The sequence below is a fragment of the Simochromis diagramma genome, unplaced genomic scaffold (genome assembly GCF_900408965.1).
Source record: "Simochromis diagramma unplaced genomic scaffold, fSimDia1.1 OVJJ01000381.1, whole genome shotgun sequence".
In the NCBI taxonomy this organism is placed as follows: domain Eukaryota; kingdom Metazoa; phylum Chordata; class Actinopteri; order Cichliformes; family Cichlidae; genus Simochromis; species Simochromis diagramma.
The window spans coordinates 105,730-129,500 of NW_024386737.1; the positions used below are offsets into that span (position 1 = coordinate 105,730).

The 23,771-nt window shown below is 41.2% G+C and overlaps 1 protein-coding gene across 1 annotated transcript in view; it reads left to right on the forward strand.

The window, feature by feature from the left end:
- Positions 1-6,414: 6,414 nt before the first annotated feature.
- LOC120715949 (potassium voltage-gated channel subfamily H member 3-like) overlaps positions 6,415-23,771 on the forward strand; it is a 47,509-nt gene continuing 30,152 nt past the window's right edge. Inside the window, exons 1-3 of the mRNA XM_040003289.1 lie at positions 6,415-6,880; positions 23,187-23,420; positions 23,522-23,653. Of these exons, the coding sequence (XP_039859223.1) occupies positions 6,805-6,880; positions 23,187-23,420; positions 23,522-23,653 (442 nt within the window). The 5' untranslated portion in view covers positions 6,415-6,804. The remainder of the gene's footprint in view (positions 6,881-23,186; positions 23,421-23,521; positions 23,654-23,771) is intronic.

A 23,771-nucleotide genomic window follows, 5' to 3' on the forward strand; every position in this document is an offset into this window, starting at 1 on the left:
GAGGAGAGTGACGGAGACGCGCGCCAGATGCTCACCCCAGTAGCACGCGCTCAGGTCCGATTGGTTTACCCTTTAATGCAGCTGTGAGTGGCTTGTGTGACTTTTCCCTTCTATCTTTCTATCAATCCAAGCTGTAATACAGTTCTTCCTCCTCATTCCGGGTTTTAACGTCTATTTTTATTATTTTATTAATTTTATTACTGTTGTTCTGAAACAGCTGTTTTTCCTGTTAGGTATATATAGGCTGAAGCATAAAAAATTTACACTCTTGCTTTTACAACTTTAAGCCCAAGGGGGGAGGGAGATGCCTTTGGATTTCATTTAGGCTTCACTGGATTACGTCACTCTCGAGAAGCGCAGGCTGTCACTAATCCTGCACTGACACCTGTCGGCGGCTCGTGTGAACTGCGACGCGGTTGCTGTTACTGTTAGTATTATTATTAAAGGATCAGTTCGGCCAATGTTCAGACATCGTGAAAAATTACACCCAGTGTCTCCTGTCCTATGACAGCTGGGAGAGGCTCCAGCTCAGCTTAATTGGATAAAGGCGGGTGAAAAAAGAAGCAGGATGGTGGTTGTGTCAATGGTCGTGTTTATTGTCAAGAATTACTTTCACACTTCTTCCCTGTGCCTTTAATCAATCATCAATTAATCAGGTACACAGGAAAGAAGGGGTGGTCAGGCAAGAAGTGTAAATGCCATCAGTGTCAATCCAAAATGTTAAAACGTTTATTATTCATTATATTTTACTTTTTACATTTATAATTATCATGCCGACTCTTTCCAAAAGCAAGTTTCAGCACTTGTCAGCTGAAATGGTAACTTCTTGGGGCACTTATTTGAAGCAGCATCTAAATTAACTTTAACACTGTGCACCAGGGCATATAAACTGCATGTATGAACTCATCATTTAAAAAATCAAGGTTTTAACAACTTATTTCTCCTGGAGAGTATAATTCTGTTACCATCGTTGCTGTTGAGGAGTTTTCTGGTGTGCTGCGGTTTTACTGGTTGAGGTCAGATTGAGCTATATGTGGCCCCTGATCTCGTTTCATGGTTTGTTTGGGTATTTCAGTTTTCATGTTGATTACTGGGAACTTTTTCCACAGACATGAAATCTTATTCCAGATCAATTCATTTAGTGTAAGTGCAGCACTGATGATCTGGAGCTGGCTTTCAGGAAAGCATATGTGAAGAGCTTTGATCAAACATGCTTTTCATAGTTTCTTGGGTCATTCTTATTCTCTGTTTGAATATTAGATGCAGTCCACACAGAGAAAGTGGATGTGTATTATAAATAAAATGATTAGATCAAATGATGGGAGCTTTAGATGTGAAAGGACTGATTATGTCAAAGCAGACACCTCCTAATAAATGCTAGCTTTCAAGTAAAGAAAACAAATAAAAAGCGAATTAGATCAAATAGACGGATTAAATCTGAAACCACAAGCCTACAAGGAAATGCATTCAGTGATGCATTTCCTTGTAGCCTTGCAGTCATTTTCTTACATTTCACTTGTATCTTCATTTGCTTTAGTTTGATTTTTGACCAATCCTAGACAAGTGCTGATATCGGCATGGCAACTTTTATTGTTCAAGCTATAAGTACTAGTAGGGCTGTCGCAGCATCAGACAATCATGATAATATATTATTGCAAAAATCTATAGAAAAAAAGATCTTAAAATCATATACAGCATTGTGCCTACTAGGACTAACCCCAGTACGCCTGTTTCAGGCCTGCTCATAGAATAAAATGTCTGAGTGTGCATCAGAAGACAGCGTTGTCTCTGATTGTGCAGCTACCCTTGGAAAAACCATGTCTGTATTGATAAATACTGTTGTGTCAAAACTCATCATTAAGGGACGAGGGGAGGTCATCAGATGTCATCTTTATGGAGGAACGAGTACGTGTGAGCAAATTGTTGCACATTTTTTATCAAGCGTGTTGTTGCTGGTGCATTTTTCTTTGCAGCCATGTGTTGAAGTAGCAGCATTATATCCAGTGACACTAGGATGCTCTGCATGCTGATTAGAAAGTCTGGCTCTGCTCTGGTGACTGCCCCGGAGCCTTTAGGCTTACTTACACAGCGTAATAGACAACACATCAAATCCCCTGCATGACCTACTAGTCAAATAGCTACAGTCTTTTCAGTAGGAGGCTCCTTCACTTCTGCTGTAAACTTGCTCTGATATAGAAATTCTTTCCAACCCACTACAGCTAAAATGTATAATGACTTCCCACTGTGCAGGGAGAGGAAGCACAAACCACACTCTACTTCTGATTTGCACACTCTATCTATCCATATCCATCCATCTATCGGATGCTGGGATGTTTACCAGTGAACCTTCATTTTGTCTTCGTTCACTTGTATTGATCAAAAGGTTAATATCTCATACAGCAGGGGTGGGCAACTCCAGGCCTCGAGGGCCGGTGTCCCTGCAGGTTTTAGATGTGTCCTTGAACCAACACAGCTGATTTAAATGGCTAAATTAGCTCCTCAGCATGTCCTGAAGTTCTCCAGAGGCCTGGTAACGAACTAATCATGTGATTCAGGTGTGTTGACCCAAGGTGAGATCTAAAACCTGCAGGACACCGGCCCTCGAGGCCTGGAATTGCCCACCCCTGTCATAGAGGCATCACCATTCAGTCTTTCCACCTAACACATCCTCATTATCCTGGATACTGTTCAGATCTCAGCGGTGGGTTGGAAAAAACCCACAGCTCGGTTTATTATCTTGACTCGAGGGCGTCTGGAGGGTGAGTTTTCATAATATTGGCCAAAACTCAAAACTGTCCACTTCACCAAGGCTGACTTTATGAAGTTGTATTTGACTTAAGCCATAGCTGTGAATTTCAAATCAGTGATATTACTTAAGGGATGTTGGGGATAGTATCATTATTAGATGGCGTATCAGACCTCATCATCTCGTGGATATCTAACTAAACTTTGGCTGCGATTGAGTACAAGACAAAATAAGTCGGTCATAAGCGAATCAAGACCAGGGCAGGAGGCTCACTCGCTCACGCTCACACTGCCTCGATGATGCAAAGCTGGAAAACAGGTGCGATCTTTGCACTGGACGTGGTCTTTGCTGTGTTTTGTGAATGCACAGTTTGACAAAACCACCAAAACAAAATCCAGCAGTAACATAGCCATGTATAATTTATTACACGAGAGGTGCTGTTTAGACTGGAGCAGATCTCACTAAACCAAGCACTGCTGCCAAACAGATAACATACCGCAGTGCAGAATCGCACTGTACATTCAGATTTCTCTTACAAGCTGGGACCTCAGAGAGCTCACAGCGAGTTTCTTGTGGGCCGTTACACTTGAGAACATTCTTAACCCACCTGTTCTGCAGAGAATCAGACTCGCTCACAAGCTGTTAACCAGCTGGTAAACCACTGAACAGCTGTTTTGTTGTACGGATTTTGTTGCTGCTTCTGATTTGATACTCTACACGCTTTCATATTTTCAGACTTCACGGGAGCTTCCTCCGAATCTGGAAACAAGCAAATCATTGCTACGAATTTAGTCCTGATCGTCACCCTTAAGTCATCCAGACAACTGATCTCTGTGTGGTGCACTGTCCTTTTTTTCTTCTTCTTTTCTTTTAATTAAAATCCCTTTGATTGTGATAAGAAACACACCATTGCAAGTGAAGAGCTGACTTTTGCCTTAGAGAACAGCTCAGATTTTCCTGTAGATGGCACCCTTGCCTTACTTACACCACTGATGGTCAGGTTTTCAGTGTTTGTGAATGGGGCTGTAATGTTACAGTGTGCTCGTGGTTTATACTCCCAATATCATAACCAGAGTGAAGGAGTCCATTTTGGTTCGGACCAGCTCCCAGTCAATTTTCCCCACCACTGCATCCCCACCCTCCCCTCAGCCCTCTTCTCTGCACCCCCTCCTCTTTGATTGACAGGTCTCTGCTGCAGCAGTTCAGAGAGGAGCTCGCCTCTTCTCTCGAGATGCCGTTATCTTGTCTAACAGTAACTTCTAAGCCTATTTTAGTCTTTGCAGCAATTCCAGACAGCCGCAGGTGTGGATGATTTAATTTAGCCTTGTTTTATCTGCAGACCACACTCGCCAGGGCTTCCTGTATTGAATCTACCTCGTTAAAAGCCGCTGCGCTGTGTAACATGTGCTTGGGATTCAACGTCAACCCAACTGAATTGAAATCTCTTGCTAAGAAATACTGAGGTCTAGAATACTTATATACATAGGTATGTTTGTATGTTTTCATGTGTGCTGTGCAAAGCATTTGCAGTGAATTTCTCTAAAGGGTATTAGAGTAGAGGCATACTTACTTTGCAGTTCCAGGAGCGTTAAGACCTTTGGGGGTCCCGATGCAGACAAAGTGCAATAAGTGTGAAAACGTTGGAGCTTTGCTTGTCTCTGACATTTCAGGATATTTGAGTCTTTCTCTGTAAGATCTCCTTAAAAGAGAAGCCAGGGAGACTCTAGCTGCAAGCCAGCTGCAGTCTGATGAGACTGCACCCAAAGGGCAGGATGTGCAGAACGAAGGCCTTGAAAGTAGAATTTTAATATGCAAAACAAATATTTAAAAAAAAATGCTGCAGGTTTTCAGCTTGGGGTCAGGACCATGCTGTCTTCAGTCTGTGGGATGGTGCATGTTGCTTAAAACCAGAATAGCAAAGATGCGTATGTAAAGTGTCTTACATTTAATTTAATTTCAGTTATATCATAAGAAAACATTACTTAAAGAGGAACACGAGTACCATCATGGTCCTACAGGGCAGGCTTATAGAATGTTTAAAATTAAACCATTTGTATGTACCGAATAGATGTGGTGTAAGAAACACCATCGTCTGTGCTACATCATAGCTGTTTCACACCTTAGGCCACTAAGAAAAGCTTGCCCAACTGCAGAAGATGGGATTTCTGAGCTTAGAAGTCCCACTCTTGGACAGTGTTTAACATCTTTAATCTGTTCTTCGGGCCAAACCACTTTCTACTGACTGACCAAAAGTGTGTCCTAACTGTGTGGCAGCAATAAATAAAAGATGCAGAACTTCAGTGACATCATCCCTTTTCTCTAGTTTTGCAGTGTTGCAGTGGGACATCAGCTTTAACCACATTTAAGAGATGGTTGGGTAGAGCCTCTTTTAAAACTTTAAACTCTAACAACTTTCAGACATGTGATTTTTTTTAAAGGCCATTAAGGCTAACTTGTGTTGGCAGTGTTTAGTGTTGGTTTTGGTTTTCAACCACATTTCCAATCCCAAGCACTTCAACATAAGGAAAACCTGTCACATCAGCAAATGCAGAGGGTGGGCCTCCATCCACATCCTGGCACTATCTGCACCATCCCAGCTAATGTCGAACGAAAAGAGGGCTGCACTCTGGATGTGCTGCCACTCACAGCGCTGACATATAGACGGGGATCCATTAAGACTCACAGAACCAGGGTGTAAGTGGCAGTCTAATCTTTTGACTGATGGAGAAAACTAGCCCAGTGACAGGAAGCCTGCACAGAGAGAAAATGCAAATGCCACATAATGTCATCATCTCATTTGGCAAACCACATCTGTATCACACTGCATATTATTTGATATGTTTATATTAGAAAAATGCATAAAAAACAGTATTATTATCACGCTTACTTTCAGCTCCATATTCTGGACTGTACCAGATTAAGCTTGTATCATTCACAGTTCAGTTCATCCCTCTGTCTGAAAACAAACTATTTTGACTTCCTTTTCACTCACTTAAGCCAGCTGTTTTCTGATTGGCTGCCCCTTGCAAACAAAAGATGTGAACAGTAGATGGGTGGGACTTTGTGCTCACAGCTAAAGCTGCTGCAGGAAATGACCATATTAGGTATATCTCCTCCCTTCCATGTCAACAACCAACCAAATAAACAAACAACTAGCAAACCAAACATAATAGACCTCATGCCATGTTTAACATTAGCATCTATTATTGTAAAAGTATGCAAATGACAGAAAATAAGGAGAAGTATAATGTGTTCCCACTGATCTAACTGCACACATAAGCACATGGCTTTTGTATATTTGAATGGATTGTGGATTCTAATATATATAATCATACTGATGAGAGTTTTTAACAGTTTTCGTGTCCATCCTGACTAAATTATTCATTTGTTCTTTGAGTGACAAATGTTGCAGCTTCAAGTGTGAAACGTGGCAGACAATGCTGGTAATAGTTAATCACGCAGTGTAAACAGTAAGGACAATATGACACTTTAATTTACCAGCTTTAAATAGACACTCCATCAGAACATCAAAGCAGGGAAGGTGAAGACAGATTGATAGAATTTCAAAGACAGGAGGAACAGGGAGGGGTGCGATGGTAGAGGGGCAAACATTGGGTGAAAAAAAGAAAACTGTGAGTGGAAATGGTCATTTAGCCTGAGAGGAGAGTGTCTGGAAAGGAATAAAGTGTTTGTGTTAGAGAGGCAGAGAGAAAGAGCGAGCGGGAAGGGGAGGAGGAAAGAGGGATGGCTATGCAGTACATCCGTGCGTAAATGTGACCATCCGCGCCGTGGTCCTTCCATCCCCCCTTCATCCCTCCGTCCTCACCCCTGTAGCCTCCAGCGGCTCCTCTCTCCTCCTATAAGCCCGGATCACCTGCTCGGTGGTCGGTGGTCAGCTTTGGACCGTGGAGTCCCGGGTTTCTCGGCTCGGCGCCCTCCTCCAGGGGTTAGGAGGAGCGCCGGGGGCATCCTCGAGGTTTCTGCCGGGCTTCGTGTCAACCGCCAGCGAGAGCCATGGCTCAGAGCGCCGGGAAAGACGAGGCTCGACCCGCTCCCGGATGCCCGTGATGCGGGGTCTGATCGCGCCACAGAACACCTTTTTGGATACTATCGCCACTCGTTTTGATGGCACCCGTGAGTACATGTCTTCCCCGAAGCCTCTAAATTTTATTGTGCGCAATGGACATTTACAGCACTTTATATATCACTGACTTATTTACTTACTCGGATCTATGAAAACATTTTTTAAAATAAAAGATTAAAATATCCAAACTCTGTACAGAGTGCTCCTCAGGGGACATGCAAAGTGCTTGATGGGGATCTAGGACACTTGAAGCTTGTCGATTCTTTAATGAATGAGTAATGATGAATGAAACAAAGCCCAGACTATTGTTTAACATATGAAAAATTCATCAAGCGCCTACCTGAGACGCCAGCTTATAGAGATAATTTTGCATAGGCTACTTGATAATTCAGCCTTGGCCAAAGGAGTTTAATGCACTGAGTACATGGCTCTTATTGTAAGTTTACAATGCATTAAAACCCAAATTAGTCGTATTGGATCATAGCTTTCCCGGTGCCAATTTATTATTACATCACTGTATCCATGATAAGTTGAGCTTTACAGCACTGATTCCTCATATAACACACCAGAGTTTCTATGTCTAATAGATATAGATAATGTGTTGTAAGTACTTGAAAGGTTGTATCTGATACATGTCAGTCTGCTCAAAATGCTTCAGTTTACCATGCCACACCCTTTATCAGTCATCTCATTCAAGCACGGTTGAATTAACTTGCTAATGGACTCCAGGCAGCACAGTGGTGCTGCGCAGTCAGCCGGCCTTTCTGTGTGCAGTTTGGATTGTTCCGGCTTCCTCCCACAGTCCACAGACCATGCTTGGGGATTCTAAATTGGCTGTTGATGTAAGAGTGTGTGGTTGTCTGTCTCTCTGTGTTAGCTCCCTGATGGACTGGCGACCTGTCCAGGGTGTGCCCTGCCTTGGGCCCTATGATAGCTGGGATAATCTTCATGATCCCAACTTGGATAAGCGGTTAAGAAAATGGACGGATGGAGCCCAGAGGGGCAAAAAACATGCTGTCAAACCCCGATTAACGTCCTGGTCCTTCCACTCTCAGTGCAATGTTTTTATTTTTTCTCAGCTAGCTTGCTGTGTTGTTATTGTTGTTGTTGTTTTTTTTTAAAATTTATGAGTGTATAACCTAATTATGAAGGTCTTGGAAATCAGGACTCGATTTAAAATCCTTCTTACATTTGCCAAGGAGGTTATGTGACTGGCCCCGCCTTGTTTGTTTGTAAACAGGATCACTTAAAAAGTTGCATATGGATTGGCATGAAAACTTTTTAGCAGAGATGAGGCTTAGCCCAACTCACAAGTGATTAAAGTTTGGAGTCAATCCTGATCTAGAGCTGGGACTTTTTGGAACAGTTTCGACATGTTATGTCACAAATAAACTTGAAACGTGAAATCATATCCTTCTGGATCTGGGACCTGTGGAGGGAATTTTCAATCTTGATGGACGTATTGAGTCCAACCATCAGTCCATTTTCCTCTTTATTCAGATTCACAAGGGTTGGAGCCTATCCAGTAGTTATAGGGTGAAAGGACCTGGACAGGCAGCCAGTGTATTGCCCAGCTAACGCTTTTTTTGTTTGTTCATACTGGAGATTTTGGCCATCTCGAGTTTTTGCCTCTCGAAATGAGCCTTGACATCTTGCTCTGCGAGAAAAACATTTCAAATTGTTAGATCAGCTATAAAAGTCACCATAGATCTATTCGTAAAGTAATGGTGCCACCTGAACTCATTCAAAATGCTCTGACATGCGATTTTCCTTTAAACTAAACATCTTCAGAGTAACACTGTTTTAAAAGAAAATAAGCACATTCAGTCAGAGTGTTTTACTGAGACTGTCAAACCAATTAAAACCCAGCCTTTTATTATTATTCACCTGTTCTCACATTCACTGCAAAATTGCTGCACTGTGCATTAGGCTCACAAATATTGCTGTCAATCAGCACATACAGTTGCTTAAGAGAGTTACATAACACAGACCTGAAGGTGTAAATTAAAAGCCTGGACTGAGAGCCGATGCACTGTAACCGCAAGATCTGTTTTCTGAGCTCTAAGTTGAATAAATACACAAAATAAATGTCATTTGTGTTGATTTTTGTTTCCTGCTGCAAAGTGCTGCGGAAAACTCAAAAGTCTAATAATATTCAGTATGCAGTGTTTTCTGCGAGGCCCGTGCAGTTGAAGTCTCATGAGATAGCACTGATTCAATTAGATATTTTTTTTCATTTTGTGTCAACAGCAATCAGTTCAACTCTAAAGTGAGAGCAGAGCAGATTGTTTCTGATCACTTCTTCCAGTCGCCCGGCGGTCCCAGTGCACAGGCTGGCAGGAGGAAATCCATTAGACACACTGTTTGAGTAAGCAGGGATTTCACCCACTTCATTAAGACTTGAGGAGTTGTCCACCTGCTTTTCTTATCAAAAGAAATATAAAGCTTACCCTTCATTAGGAACTGGCCCTGGATTTGAAAATTATTTAACTCAGCTAACAAGAAAGGGTATGCACCTGTGCTTTCTGCAGAATTAAAGTTTGGATCATCCAGGAATCAGAAGGTCCAAGGCAGCAGCTTTAGTACCCGTCAAAAAGATGCCACAGGGGGACAGAGTCCACAGAGCACCAGGAAAGCTTCCATTAGCCCTCCAGCATGTATCACCACAGACCTAAAGAGCTAGTCTGCTGTTCGCCGTTCATTTCTGGTGTTTGGTGGACAGTCTGAGACTCTAGGACATAAACCACAGGCTGCCTCCACATGTAACCATCACATGAAAGCATGCAGTGTCTCCTGGTGTTTCATCAGGAGGAGGGATCCAAAAGGCCAAACAAAATGTACTCAATAGGTACATGTTCATTTTATACCAAGGACATTTTCCTTAATGATTATTTGAATAAATAATCCTTTGATTTCATATATTTACTCAAATTATAGCAGGGGTGGACAGTGTGCCATGCCTTTCTCTCCTCAGCTTAAAGTTTTTGCTTCTTTTTCAATATCAGTCTTGAAAAAATTCCCTCTCACTTCCAAACTGATTCCATCTGATCTTGCATGCAAAACATTAGCAGTGATGATCAAAATTGCATACTTGCAATGATATTGGACATGTTTACTGGAAAAAAAGAATCCTAGGAACAACTTATGCAAGTACATTTTGAGGCGCTGTTATTGGCTGGAAACTGCTGTAAAACATATATAAACATATCTGCTATACTATTGCAGGAAAGGTTATTGGAAATTCAAATTTTTTTCCTTTAGTATTCCCTTCCTTATATACATAAGCTACTGTCTGGAGGTTTGGAGGAACAACACACACACAAATCAGTTTTGATACCACAGAAAGGAGCATTACAAATAGTGAACACTGACTATCATGAACCAACTGATGATTTATTTATACAGATTTATTCAACTCCCATGCTCTCGAGAGATTCTGCGTACTTTAATCCTGCACAAATAATGCATAAAGTAACAAAAAAGGAGGAAACTCCAGAGTTTGTTTAATATTAGAATCTGCGTGAAATAAGACGAGTGTGGCGTACATTCAAACACAAGCGGAAAAAACATTTACAACAAAAGTAAAATAAATATGTGTGTTGGTGCAGAAGTTAAACAGGAAATAACTGATGTAAAAAAATATTGTGTGTGATAATTCCACTTTTGATTTATCACATTTATTTATCCGTTCTTTGAGTTGCATGTATTTAACACTGACTCGAACCAACCTAAAAATGATGCTCCTTGCTACAAAAAGCTGATAATAAGAGCAGTTCACAGTGACAGAATTTCAATAAGTGGCTTCAATGAGGCCTGATTAAACACGTGTAAGCATTAATCATAAACGGAATCGGCTACGGGGGATAAACGCGTGAATAGATTGGATGAATGTTGACTTTTGATAAGCAGAAGCTCTTCATGCTTGAACAGCCGCATGTGAATGATGTCTGGGATGATGGTAATGTTGACTTTCTCATTCATGAATTCCCCTCTGCTCCTAACCTTTAACAGGCCATTGGTAAAACCACAGAGGTGGAATTTTAAAGAGGGGCTTCTCCAACCATACAACAGTATAACTGTACAATGCTGTCAATGGGGGTGCTGTCAAGAAACTGTCAAAGGGTAGGAATTTAGAGACTTCGGTAACTTTGAGCGAACTTGTCTGTCTTTGTGAAGCTGCTTCAGATGTCAGTGATCTTCACACACTTCACTGGTTTTATTTGTCATTAACTATGCTCGGTGACAGAACAGGGGACCTGTTCTTTGTGGCTCACAGTGACTCCTCAAATGCCCGTTACCAGCTGAGCAGAAGAGTATTTTTAGGTTGGATCGTCTTGTCTTTTTTTCATACAACATTAATGGAGCAAGACGAAGCAGGGAGACTCCAGGGAATTTCTTGATTTCCTTTCGTTCATTTTAGGAGAAAGCTTAAAATGCAAAATCAACTCTCTTTTAACCCAGAGATACCTCAGTCCACATCATGCATATTTAAACGTACAAAGTCAGCCGTTTAATAACAGTTTGATAGCAAATCTCGGAAAATGTTGAAGGTAGCTGTCAGCTTCGTGGCGACAGATTTTTAACAATTAGGCTTTTGTTCAACAGTATTTTTTAATTTCATGGTTTCTGACTTTAGAAAATGTAGTATAGACTCCTCATTCAGTCTTAACTGTTGGCTGGGAGTGAGTTCAGTATGTGTGATGCTCTGACGAAGGTCTGCTAGTTTGAAATAATGGACACTTTAACATACCCGGACAAGGTTGTTGGACCTTCTTTTGCCTTCAGATCTTTCTTAACTCTTTGAGGAACTAATTCAACAAGGTGGTAGAAGAGCATACGCTGTGGCATTACCAACAATGCACAAGTGGTACTAAGGGGTCCCAGAAAATATCCTATGTACCGTTACACCACCAGCCTGAACCACTGGTACAAGGTGGGATTGCTTGTGGCTTTTATGTTGCTTAGGCTGAATTCTGACCCTATTGTTCAAATGTAGCAGCAGAACTCAATCCTCATCAGATAAGATCTGTTGTTCAAATCTTTTATTGGCTTGTTTTGGTGAACCTGTGTGAATTGTAGCCTTAGTTTCTTAGCTGACAGAAGTGGCACCCAGTGTGGTCTTCTGCTGCTGTCCAGCTTCAACATTTTGTGCATTTAGAAATGCTCTTCTGCATACCTCATTATACTCTAGGTACACAGAAGAACGTTTGACTCACTGTTGCCTTCGTATTAGCTCTAAATAGTCTCTTAAATACTCACTGACCTCTCAAAGCAACAAAACATTTTCATCCAGAGAGCTATGGCTCACGGGATATTTTCCCATCCCTACTCTGATGATCACTTTAAATGTCAGCAGGTTGTTTTGACCATGTATACACACCTAAACTGGGATTGGGTTGCTGCCATGTAACTGGCTGATTAGTTGAACAGGTAGTGACAGATGAGTGCATGTCTTGTAACAGCTTTTGATTTCTGTTCAAATAACTTGTAGGGAAAGGTAAAATAAGTCACAGCAATTGTGGATGTAAATGAGGCCAACAACAGTCAGGAGCACTTTGCTTTTGGTTCTTAGCTTGGTGTAACTGCAGTATTTAAAGCTGGTCTGATTTCAGAATTTATAGAAGATTTATCAAAAATTCACAAAATCAAAATGTAAAAGTGCTTGGCAGACCGAGACAATTAACACAGTTATCCATGACACGTGCATTTTTAATTTATGGATGCCTCATTTTTTAAATATCACAGTTATCATCAATACATCATTATTGTGACACCTGAGGCTCGCAGCGTGACCACGTTCTGAATAAATAGCATCAGCTGAAAGGTCAACAGAGAGGCCAACAAAAGCTGCGGGAATATATGTAAATGTATGCGTCGGCTGTCAGCATCCAGACGATGTGTCAGATACAGATCAGATGTTAATAACAGGTGATATTTTAGGGGTACACTGCAGGTCACGCTGTTGATAAAAGACCAAAACCCAGATAGTAAAATAGTTCAGACTCAAAATGACACTTTAATGACTAACATTATAAAACCCACACACAAGTACTGCACAATGACAGCAGGAAAACATTTTAACTGAGCAAATATGGAAGTCCCTTCACCAGAGCAGAGAACATTAAGCACATTTTGTCCAAGTAACTATGTAAGAATTAAGTGTTTGCTTTGCATTAATGTTGGCCATGCAGTAGCTTTGAGTTAGCTCACACATCTGCTTGCTTTGCGTTACTGGAGCTTCGTCATACGTAAAGCTGTGGGCTAAATAGTTTTGAAGCTGATCGGAAATGAAAACGTGTTTTCAGTTACAGTCGAGGAAACGCGTCAGAGAGCGGCTTTACTAACTGCGTTCGTCCAGCTGTCAGTGCTCGTGTCTTTATTTGTTTGTTCCCTTTTCATTTCATTGGCAGCGGCTCTCGCACGGACAAATTCAGCTATAAATGGAAGCCAGATTAAACGCATATTAATAATTTTGGTCAACAGTGTGTCTACAGTTTCTGCACTTGATGCTTCAAAATTATCAATATTTCAAAAGTGACTTCAGCAAACATGTTGTGCTGTGCGCTGGGTTGTGATTGGCTAAATGCCAGTTGCACAAAAAAAGGTGTTACTATATGAGGCAAAGTCACACACGATACTTAAATTATATGAGAAAACATTTAAAAGGGTAAAAAGGAGAGATTGTTTTATATTCTTATATAATATTAGAACTATAATAATTATGGTTCAGTAGACGCCTCCAAACGGGTGCTGCAAACAAACATGTAATGTTTGCGGCCTGTGTGCGTGTGTTAGGCTTACATTGTGCGTGAATGTGCTGTGGCAGGCTGTCGCTGTCAGTGTTATCAGTAGCAGGGTGTATCGGGGTTCCCTAAGCCGCTCAGGGGCTGAGTCTGAGCGGTTTTGTTGTGCAGTTCACACGTTATTACACCTGGATTGTGGTGGGGATGTGACAGGCCTGCCTAGCGCCTGGGGAATGAGCAGAAAATAAAACAAAAACAGAATACTATCACGGCATAAGGCCAAAAGGAAAATGGAGGGGCACAGGAAACCGTTTCCTCTGTAAGCAGATCACGTCTCTGAGGGAAAGTGTCCATGTAACTATGAGGCCGACCGCCGCATGTGTGTGTAATGAGCTCTGTAACCTTGCACACAGTGCAGAAGCAGAAAGCATCGCACGTTTAGGTGCAAAGATGTGATTCAGCATTTGCAGGAAACTCTTTCTACTCCATTCTTTTATGTTTTCATGAGATTAAAAGTGCAAAGAGGCTCAGTGATATTTTGGTTTTGTGCAACTACTCTTTTGCTTTGTATTAACAGCGCAAAAAATATATCTATTCCCAGTATTTCAAAAAAATGATGAGTACAGCGTGGGGTAAAATTGTCCGCAAGCATTCTGTACATTTGGTGAGGGTGTATTTCCATGGCTTGGATTAAGCTCTTTTGTTCCCATTAAGGAGAAGTCTGAATGCTGGTTCCTTGGCTCGGTAACAACCAAGCTAATCACAGCTTTGGATGTGGGATTAAGAATGTGGATGTCATCTTCTAGAAAATGACTGCATACATAACAACGAGAGACGGAAAAATGCTTACAAAAAAAGTCAAGAACCAAGGCTGAAGATAATGTGCTGTCAGGGTTCTCAAAGAAATAACGCTTGAATTAATACATTGTTTTCTTTGTTAAAATGCTCCACGGGTTCCCTGTGGAGTTTTTGACTGAGTAGTAGTGCTTTGGAGGAATGCTTTTATGAACGTGTTACTTACTCTAGGTTGTATATAAAAGATGGATAAAGCCACCATCATGTCACTTATCAAATTTAGCTTTTTGGTTACATTTTTTTGTTTGTTTGTTTAGTTTGTGTTTAGAGCCATTAGTGAGCAAATTTGGAAGAGAAGGTAGAGTTATCAGCTAATGCTAGCAAGCTTGCTATGTTAGCAAGGTGTATCTTTATGCTTTTAACATGGGAGACTATGGAAGCTAACTTGTTTTGAAGCTCAGTCACACTAGAGTAAAATAAGACAGCAAACTGCTGTAACAAGGAAAAATTAGTGGCTGCCCATATGATCAGCTGACTGGGCTGAATTTAGTTTTGCTACTTTTTAGCCGTTTGGAGGTCAAATGTAAGTAGTTGCACAGCTGGCTACCCAGAGATTCAGTGTGCAACACCCTAAACTTCTGGGTGAAGACTTTCAATCACAAGTTTGACTCTGCAATCCAACTGATTGCAGTCTCACAAATACTTTCCATCCAGTTGATAAATGCAGAGAGACTGCCAACACCACATAATGGTGGCTATATCCATCTTTTATATAAAACCTAGAATAAACAACACAGTTTGTCTGTGATGCATCTCTTTGCAATAGATTACTCGACTCAGCTAGTTGCCAACTTGTTGCATTCTGGTTATTCCTATATAAACGCAGGGTTGCAAAGTGATTTGGTCATTTTGCAGCAGCTACCTCACTATTTGTGGATGACTTTTCTTAATTTCTGTTTTAAATCTATGAGGTTCTGGCTGGACTGGGAATGGAAGTATTAGTTAATGTGAATCATAGACAGCAGCAGATTGTTGCTGACTTTTCACAGTTAACTGCTGCATTATCACAAACAGATTGCATGCAATTGCCAACTTAACTCCGCTCAATCTCAAACGGACAGCAGACTGAATCTTGTTGTCGTTTTATTTCCACCTTGATGAGCCAAAGGCACTTTGACAATGACAACTGGCTGGGAGTGGCTGTGGACCCTAACCCATCTTCAAAGCAACCATGTCAAAGGCACACAGTTGCAATAAATGCATGTGGTTATGCCTGGGTCTCCAACTCCTGTTGTCCCTAGTGTGCCATCTTTTAGCTCTTGGGTGTTGCTGCTTTGGACTCAGATGCATTCATGCATACATGCTACACAGTCCTACACATTCCTACTGACAGTTTACAGGAGCTAAACTTGGAAGAAGACTACAGAAGAACTGCTAGGCTTGAATAAAAATTGTCAGGGTGCCTTTATTTAGTGCTAAGCAATACTGCAAATTTTAGTTTTGGTCCAATACCAAGTAAATACAGGACTGAGCTTACTTACTAAGCTTAGAGGACAGAAAGAAATATTGATCCTATCGGGTTAGTATCGATCTGATACCAATACCAGCACTGGTGTCAATACCAGCGCTGTATCCAAACAGATATTTGGATTGCTTTGTTTTAAAACATCATTGTCAGTAATTACAAATGTGGTAACCATTTTTGTTATTTCATTTTCCAAAAATACCCATTGTGGGATTTTTCTATCACATCACCCTGAAAGTTTAAGAGTCCCAGTAAAATCTCCTAATGTAGCCTCATTTGAAACCCTACCTTTGTTCTTTTTCAAAATAGGCTCACCGCTATTAAATATTAATATATTCTTTCCTTCATTCTTCCATTTAATCATTTCAAATGTACAAGGCTATTTTTCTGGGTGAAGTGATTCATCAAATCCCATTATATTCTGTCACACTCTTCAGAATCGCCGGATTCTTATGTGTGAAATTATTGAGCTCCTCCCTCTCCTGCTGCCTGACAGACCAGCTTGAATGATCAGGTGTTATTACAGCTGGTTTCTACGGCAGCACACCTGGTAAAAACTGACAAGAAGGAGACGGCACCAGCGTGGCTGCTGTCAGTGCCCGTCTACCCGGCTTTGTATGAGTAACGCGGCTTCACACTTGTTACATCTCAAGCTTCACCGTGGTCCGTTGTTCATAAAGCTGTACATTAGGAGAGAGAAAAAAAACGCAGAAAAAAACAGCTGCTGGGAACATGAGTCTGTCATGCTGGGCTTTTCTGAGCTCATAGTCAGCAAAAACATGCTTTCGCAGGCCTCGCAGCTGCCTTTAGCTAAGCACAGCCACAAAATTACACTTCACTGATTGATATGCCCTTCTGCAGTCAGCAGCACCATATGGCCTTTATACAGAAACATACATTTCCTCCTACATATTGTGGAAACATAATGGCCATGATGGATGGGTGAGTGAAAATAATGTTTGAACTGATTTACTTACAATGTTTGTTTGTAGGTGGCGGCGAACTAAATTTGGAGTGAAAGAAATGAATGCACGACTTCACTCAGCAATCTTTTTCTTTCAGCCAATAACCAAAGCTTATATTTACAGTTTTGCCTCCCAGCAATCATAAAAAATAAAAGAAACAAGCTCTTTAAAAGAATTGCCAGCATTTGGGGAAATATACATCACTGTTTTGCCATCAGTTAGATCAGAAGTTTGATACTATTGAATCCCAGGTGACTCAGGCCGCGAGACAGGTCGGCAACCACGTGACAATTACAGGTTGCTAGGAAGAAATGTGTTTCCCCACTACCAGCAGCAAGCAAATTAAACTTTTATATATCATAAAGTCTTTTAACAGTTGCTGGAAGTCCATCCATTTTCTTCCCTTTCTCTAATTCAGTGCTGTAGCCGGTTTGGACTCAGCTCCCAGCTAACCCAGAACATCCTCATTTAAATTAAATTAAATTTAGAAATAATTTGTAACACTTTTTCTGAACAGGAAGCTCCATTTTTATAAGAGTATAGTTCCTTTGCTGTGCATGGTGTATTCCAGGAGACCAATAAATAATACAACTTGACGTTATCACCTTATTATCCTCCCTTTAGTCAGCGTTTTGCTGTGTAACTGCACGACTTAGGGTGCAAAAAAGTAAAGCAGCATTCATCTTCTCATCTAACTCGCAGAAATTGTGGCTTTCTCATACAGCAATGTGAGAAAAAAAAAAGTTTTCACAGGACTCATTGCATCCAAAAAGCTAAGAACACCCCACGATTTAGTGGCTTTTAGAAGCACCTTGTCAGCAATTGTTATTGCTTTCTTTATTTTGTTGTTATTGCCACTCCTCTTTGCAACCATCTTGCAATGCCGTTCAATGTTTATTTACAGTGTTTTTATCTTCATTCTTTTATGAAGAATGGGTGTGCGGTGTGTGCTGACAACTGCCTCAGGATTTGAGTTGAGGTCTCGACTTTGACTGGATCACAGGAAACACCTTGATTCTTTTCTTTTTCGGCCGTTGTTGCTGTGTTTAGGGATCATTGTCCTGTTGCACGTTCTAGTTTGGGTCAGACTTTAACTGTCCCCACATTTAGCCTCACATTTGACTCTAGAATACTTTCGTATGCAGAGGAGTTCATGGTTGACTCAGTGACTGCAAGGTGTAAAGGTCCTGTGTCTCCAACAAGGTCAACTCATCACTACGCCACCACCGTGCTCAACAGTTTCGATCAAGTGTTTGTGCTGATATGTTTAGTTTTCTCTGTTATGACCAGGCATCTTCACTTTGATCTCATCTCTCCAGAGGACATTGTTCCAGAAGTCTTTTGGCTTGTTCAGATGCAGTTTTATAAGCTTAAGCCATAATGGCATGAACTTTTTGAAGAGAAGAAACTTTCTCCTGGCACCGTTTTTTTCTAATTGTACTGTCATGAACTTTAACATTTAACATGCTAACTGTAGATGTAGCTCTTTGTTTTGTTTTTGTAGTTTCTCTGAGCATTGCACAGCCTGACCTTTGGTGGAATTGACTGGGTATCCACGCCTGAGGAGACTGAGACATTGTGTTAACACACCTGAATGCTCCAGACCAGCAAACTGCCAAAACTTTCGTTGTTTTTAAGAGATGCTCACACTGGCTGGTTATCAGCCAATCAAACGCAGTTGATTAGTAGCATTTGGCTGCTATTCTTTTATTATGTTATGAAAACTTTATTTTTCACATGTCTGTGTCACAATAAATGAGATTTTATTGAGCCATATATTTAATGATGACACAATATGCACAAAAATATTTTTTGTCAGTTAATTATTCTGATTTACAACTTCAGTGTACTGCCTCGGAGAAGTATGTGACTTTCCATGAGCCTCTAGCACTGAGAGGCAGTTTGTATTTATGTCTGAGTAGTGCTTCAAGGTCTGGCAAGAGCATTTACATTGGGCATGCTTTATTAATGTGCAAATTATAAAATTTCATTGTCCCCAGTTATTTAAGCAATCTCCTTTTATATGCATCTATTGATCCATCTATTCCTGCTCATCTCATTCAATCATTGGCTCTCTCATCCTGTATTGCTCACATTCTTCAAAGTGGTTGCTCCAGTCCCCCAGATTCATTTATACATGGACTTTAATGATCTCAATGGAATGAATGCCTTAAGAGTGTGAGTCAATTATCATACCTAACCCAATGTCTGATAATGAATTATTCAAGGATGGCTGCATAACTTAAGCTGTCAAAAGATTTGTCATAGCTCTGGCTTATATCATAGCCTGCTCGTCAAGTTACGCATGCTTACATACACACACACTAGCAGTCAAAAGTTTGGACACACATTGTAGATACTCACTGAAGACATCAAATATATGAAGCAAGATAAATGGAATTATGTAGCAAATAAAAATTGATAAATAACTCTAAATATGTTTTATATTTTAGATTCCTCAAAGTAGCGCTGTCAACAAAGCCCAGGGCTTTGTTGACAGCGCTGCAAACCCTTGACCTTCTCTCAATGAGCTTCATGATGTAGTCACCTGAAATGGTTTTCGCTTTACAGGTGTGCCTTTCTTGAAGAACCAATCAGCTAAGTAAAGAGAAACAACAGTTCATCATTACTTTAAGAGCTGAAGCTCAGTCAGTCTGGAAAATTGCTAAAACTTTCAATGTGTCCTCAAGTGCAGTCGCAAAAACCAGGTGCTACAAGTGCTACAATGAAACTGGCTCACATGAGGACCGGCCCAGGAAAGGAAGACCAAGAGTCACCTCTGCTGCTGAGGATAAATTCATCCGAGTCACCAGCCTCAGAAATCACAAGTTAACAGGACCTCAGATTAGAGCCCAGATACAGTGGCTTGCAAAAGTATTCGGCCCCCTTGAACTTTTCCCCATTTTGTCACATTACAGCCACAAACATGAATCAATGTTATTGGAATTCCACATGAAAGACCAACACAAAGTGGTGTACACGTGAGAAGTGGAATGAAAATCATACATGACTCCAAACATTTTTTACAAATAAATAACTGCAAAGTGGGGTGTGCATAATTATTCAGCCCCTTTTGGTCTGAGTGCAGTCAGTTGCACATAGACATTGCCTGATGAGTGCTAATGACTAAACAGAGTGCACCTGTGTGTAATCTAATGTCAGTACAAATACAGCTGCTCTGTGACGCCTCAGAGGTCTAAGAGAATATTGAGAGCAACAACACCATGAAGTCCAAAGAACACACCAGACAGGTCAGGGATAAAGTTATTGAGGAATTTAAAGCAGGCTTAGGCTACAAAAAGATTTCCCAAGCCTTGAACATCCCACGGAGCACTGTTCAAGCCATCATTCAGAAATGGAAGGAGTATGGCACAACTGTAAACCTACCAAGACAAGGCCGTCCACCTAAACTCACAGGCCCAACAAGGAGAGCGCTGATCAGAAATGCAGCCAAGAGGCCCATGGTGACTCTGGACGAGCTGCAGAGATCTACAGCTCAGGTGGGGGAATCTGTCCATAGGACAACTATTAGTCGTGCACTGCACAAAGTTGGCCTTCATGGAAGAGTGGCAAGAAGAAAGCCATTGTTAACAGAAAACCATAAGAAGTCCCGTTTGCAGTTTGCCACAAGCCATGTGGGGGACACAGCAAACATGTGGAAGAAGCTGCTCTGGTCAGATGAGACCAACATGGAACCTTTTGGCCAAAATGCAAAACACTATGTGTGGAAAACTAACACTGCACATCACTCTGAACACACCATCCCCACTGTCAAATATGGTGGTGGCAGCATCATGCTCTGGGGGGGCTTCTCTTCAGCAGGGACAGGAAGCTGGTCAGAGTTGATGGGAAGATGGATGGAGCCAAATACAGGGCAGTCTTGGAAGAAAACCTCTTGGAGTCTGCAAAAGACTTGAGACTGGGGCGGAGGTTCACCTTCCAGCAGGACAACGACCCTAAACATAAAGCCAGGGCAACAATGGGATGGTTTAAAACAAAACATATCCATGTGTTAGAACGGCCCAGTCAAAGTCCAGATCTAAATCCAATCGAGAATCTGTGGCAAGATCTGAAAACTGCTGTTCACAAACGCTGTCCATCTAATCTGACTGAGCTGGAGCTGTTTTGCTAAGAAGAATGGGCAAAGATTTCAGTCTGTAGATGTGCAAAGCTGGTAGAGACAGACCTTAAAAGACTGGCAGCTGTAATTGCAGCAAAAGGTGGTTCTACAAAGTATTGACTCAGGGGGCTGAATAATTACGCACACCCCACTTTGCAGTTATTTATTTATAAAAAATGTTTGGAATCATGTATGATTTTTGTTCCACTTCTCACGTGTGCACCACTTTGTGTTGGTCTTTCACGTGGAATTCCAATAAAATAGATTCATGTTTGTGGCTGTAATGTGACAAAATGTGGAAAAGTTCAAGGGGGCCGAAAACTTTTGCAAGCCACTGTAAATGCCACACAGTGTTCCAGTAGCAGACACATCTCTACATCCACTCTTCAGAGGTGACCACATTTGACCACAAAGGCCTGATTCACACAAATCAGGCCTTTGTGGTCAGAAAAAACTACTAAGGAAAAGCAACAAGCAGAAGAGATTTGTTTGGTCACAAGAAACACAAGGAATGGAGATTAGACCAGTGGAAATCTTTGCTTTGGCCTAATGAGTCCAAATTTGAGATCTTTGTTTCCACCTGGCATGTCTTATGCGATGCAGAAAAGGTGAACTGATGGTCTCTACATGCATGGTTCCCACCGTGAAGCATGGAGGAGGAGGTGTGGGGGTGCTTTGCTGGTGATTTATTAAAAACTGAAGGCACACTGAACCAGCATGGCTACCACAGCATCCTGCAACGACATGCCATCCCAACAAGTTTGTGTTTAGTTGGGCCATTGTTTATTTTTTAACAGGACAATGACCCCAAACACACGTCAAGTGTGTAAGGGCTATTTGACCAATGAGGGGAGTGAGTGCTGGCCTCCACAGTCACCTGACCTAAACCCAATCAAGATGGTTTGGGATGAGATGGACCACAGAGTGAAGGCAAAAGGGCCAACAAGCGCTCAGCATCTCTGGGATCTTTATCTTTTTGGAGTCACTTCCTGCTGGCCATTAAATAGGATTTTAATCAAAGACACCACTGCATCCATCACTTATATACAGTCTGTGGTTTTATGTTATAATATCTAGCTGTAGACTTTATCCAAGTCAGTCTAAATTCCTCATAGTAATTCATATGAGTATATATTAAAAGAAATTATAGAAAAATGTATCACACAGAATTAATTTTAGTTTAGTAACTGAGCTATGGCTAACTATTAATATATTATATAGCTTTAAAAATTGGATATGTCAGTATTTATATAATAGCTAAATGGTTAGGTTTTATGTAACTAGTTTTTATGATATTATAACAGCTAAAGCTTACTTTAAAATCTCAAAATGTCTACCTTTGGGAAAAGAAATTAAATAAATAAATCACTGAAACCTCCCAACGATAGCATACAAATGGCAGAGGGCAGGCACCTCTGTGCAATGTAAATTTTCTCAGAGTAGAATGTTGTAGCCACATGACGATTCAAAAAAATTATAATGAATATAGAAACTTGCAAAGAGATGATTTCAAATTAACAGAGTGATATCAACATCTTAACTATGTTAACTACTGGCCAAAGCCGACACAAAGAAGAAAATACTGTTGCTAATTTCGGTCTGAAACTATTTAAAGGTTAAGTAAGGATACATTGATGTGGCCCCAAATCATAAAATATGTGATTAAAAACAAAAAACAACAGCTGAAGATAATAAAAAAAAATGATAATGCACGGGAGGTGCAGAAGCCGAACAAAGAAAAGGAGATGATTATTTTTTTTGAAGTTCATTGAAAAGCAGCAGGCATGTTAAATTCTCCTTGAGGACAGCTCTTCAAAGTGAGAAGAAGCCTTTTAGAGCCAAACACGCAGCGAGAGTGAGTACTGAAAGAAAAAAAGAAAAGACAGCCGTGGATGAAATTTTAATGCGATACCTTTTGAATAATCTTGGTGAACCTGTAGGTGCTGACCCCACAACGTGGTGCATGCACAGCAAAACCCATCCTTAAAGGCACAGCTCCCAGCCTCAGCTGGTTTAAGCTGTTGTTTGGTGGTAATTAAGTATTTTATCAACATTTAACAACAAGAGAGAACGACTTGAGCTTTCTGGTTTTGTTCTTTTGTCCTCTAACTGCTCTCCAGTTTTCTTACACTCTTACCTTGATTATGTTTCTCCTTTTTCCTCCCTTGTGACTTTGCTCCATCACTTTCCCATCTTCCCTCCGCTCAGACAGCAACTTCGTCCTGGGGAATGCTCAGGTCCAGTCTCTCTATCCCATTGTCTACTGCTCCGATGGCTTCTGCGAACTGACCGGCTTTGCCCGCGGCGAGCTGATGCAGAAGAGCTGCATGTGTCACTTTCTGTACGGGAGTGAGACCAGCAACCCTCTCACCACACAGATGCAAAAAGCTCTGGATGAACGCCGGGAGTTCAAGACTGAAATCATTCTGTACAAGAAGAGCGGTAAGACTCGGCTGCTGGAGCAGACTGACAAGTTAAATAGTGTTTAGTGCAGTATTTCTTTTTTCCAAACCAATATGTGTCTGTGTCTTTTCCTTGAAAAGGCTCTAAGTTCTGGTGTCTGTTGGACATTGTTCCCATCAAGAACGAGAAGGGCGAGGTGGTTCTGTTCCTGGTCTCACATAAGGACATCACAGAAAACAAGGACCAGGACCATGGCAATGAATCTGACATTGGTGAGCACCATCCACTCCCTGTCCAATTCACGTGAAATGAGCAAGGCATTAACGAGAATCAGTCAAGCTACCTACTTCACGTACCTGCTGTCAGTTCTGTCGAGAGAGATGGCAAAGA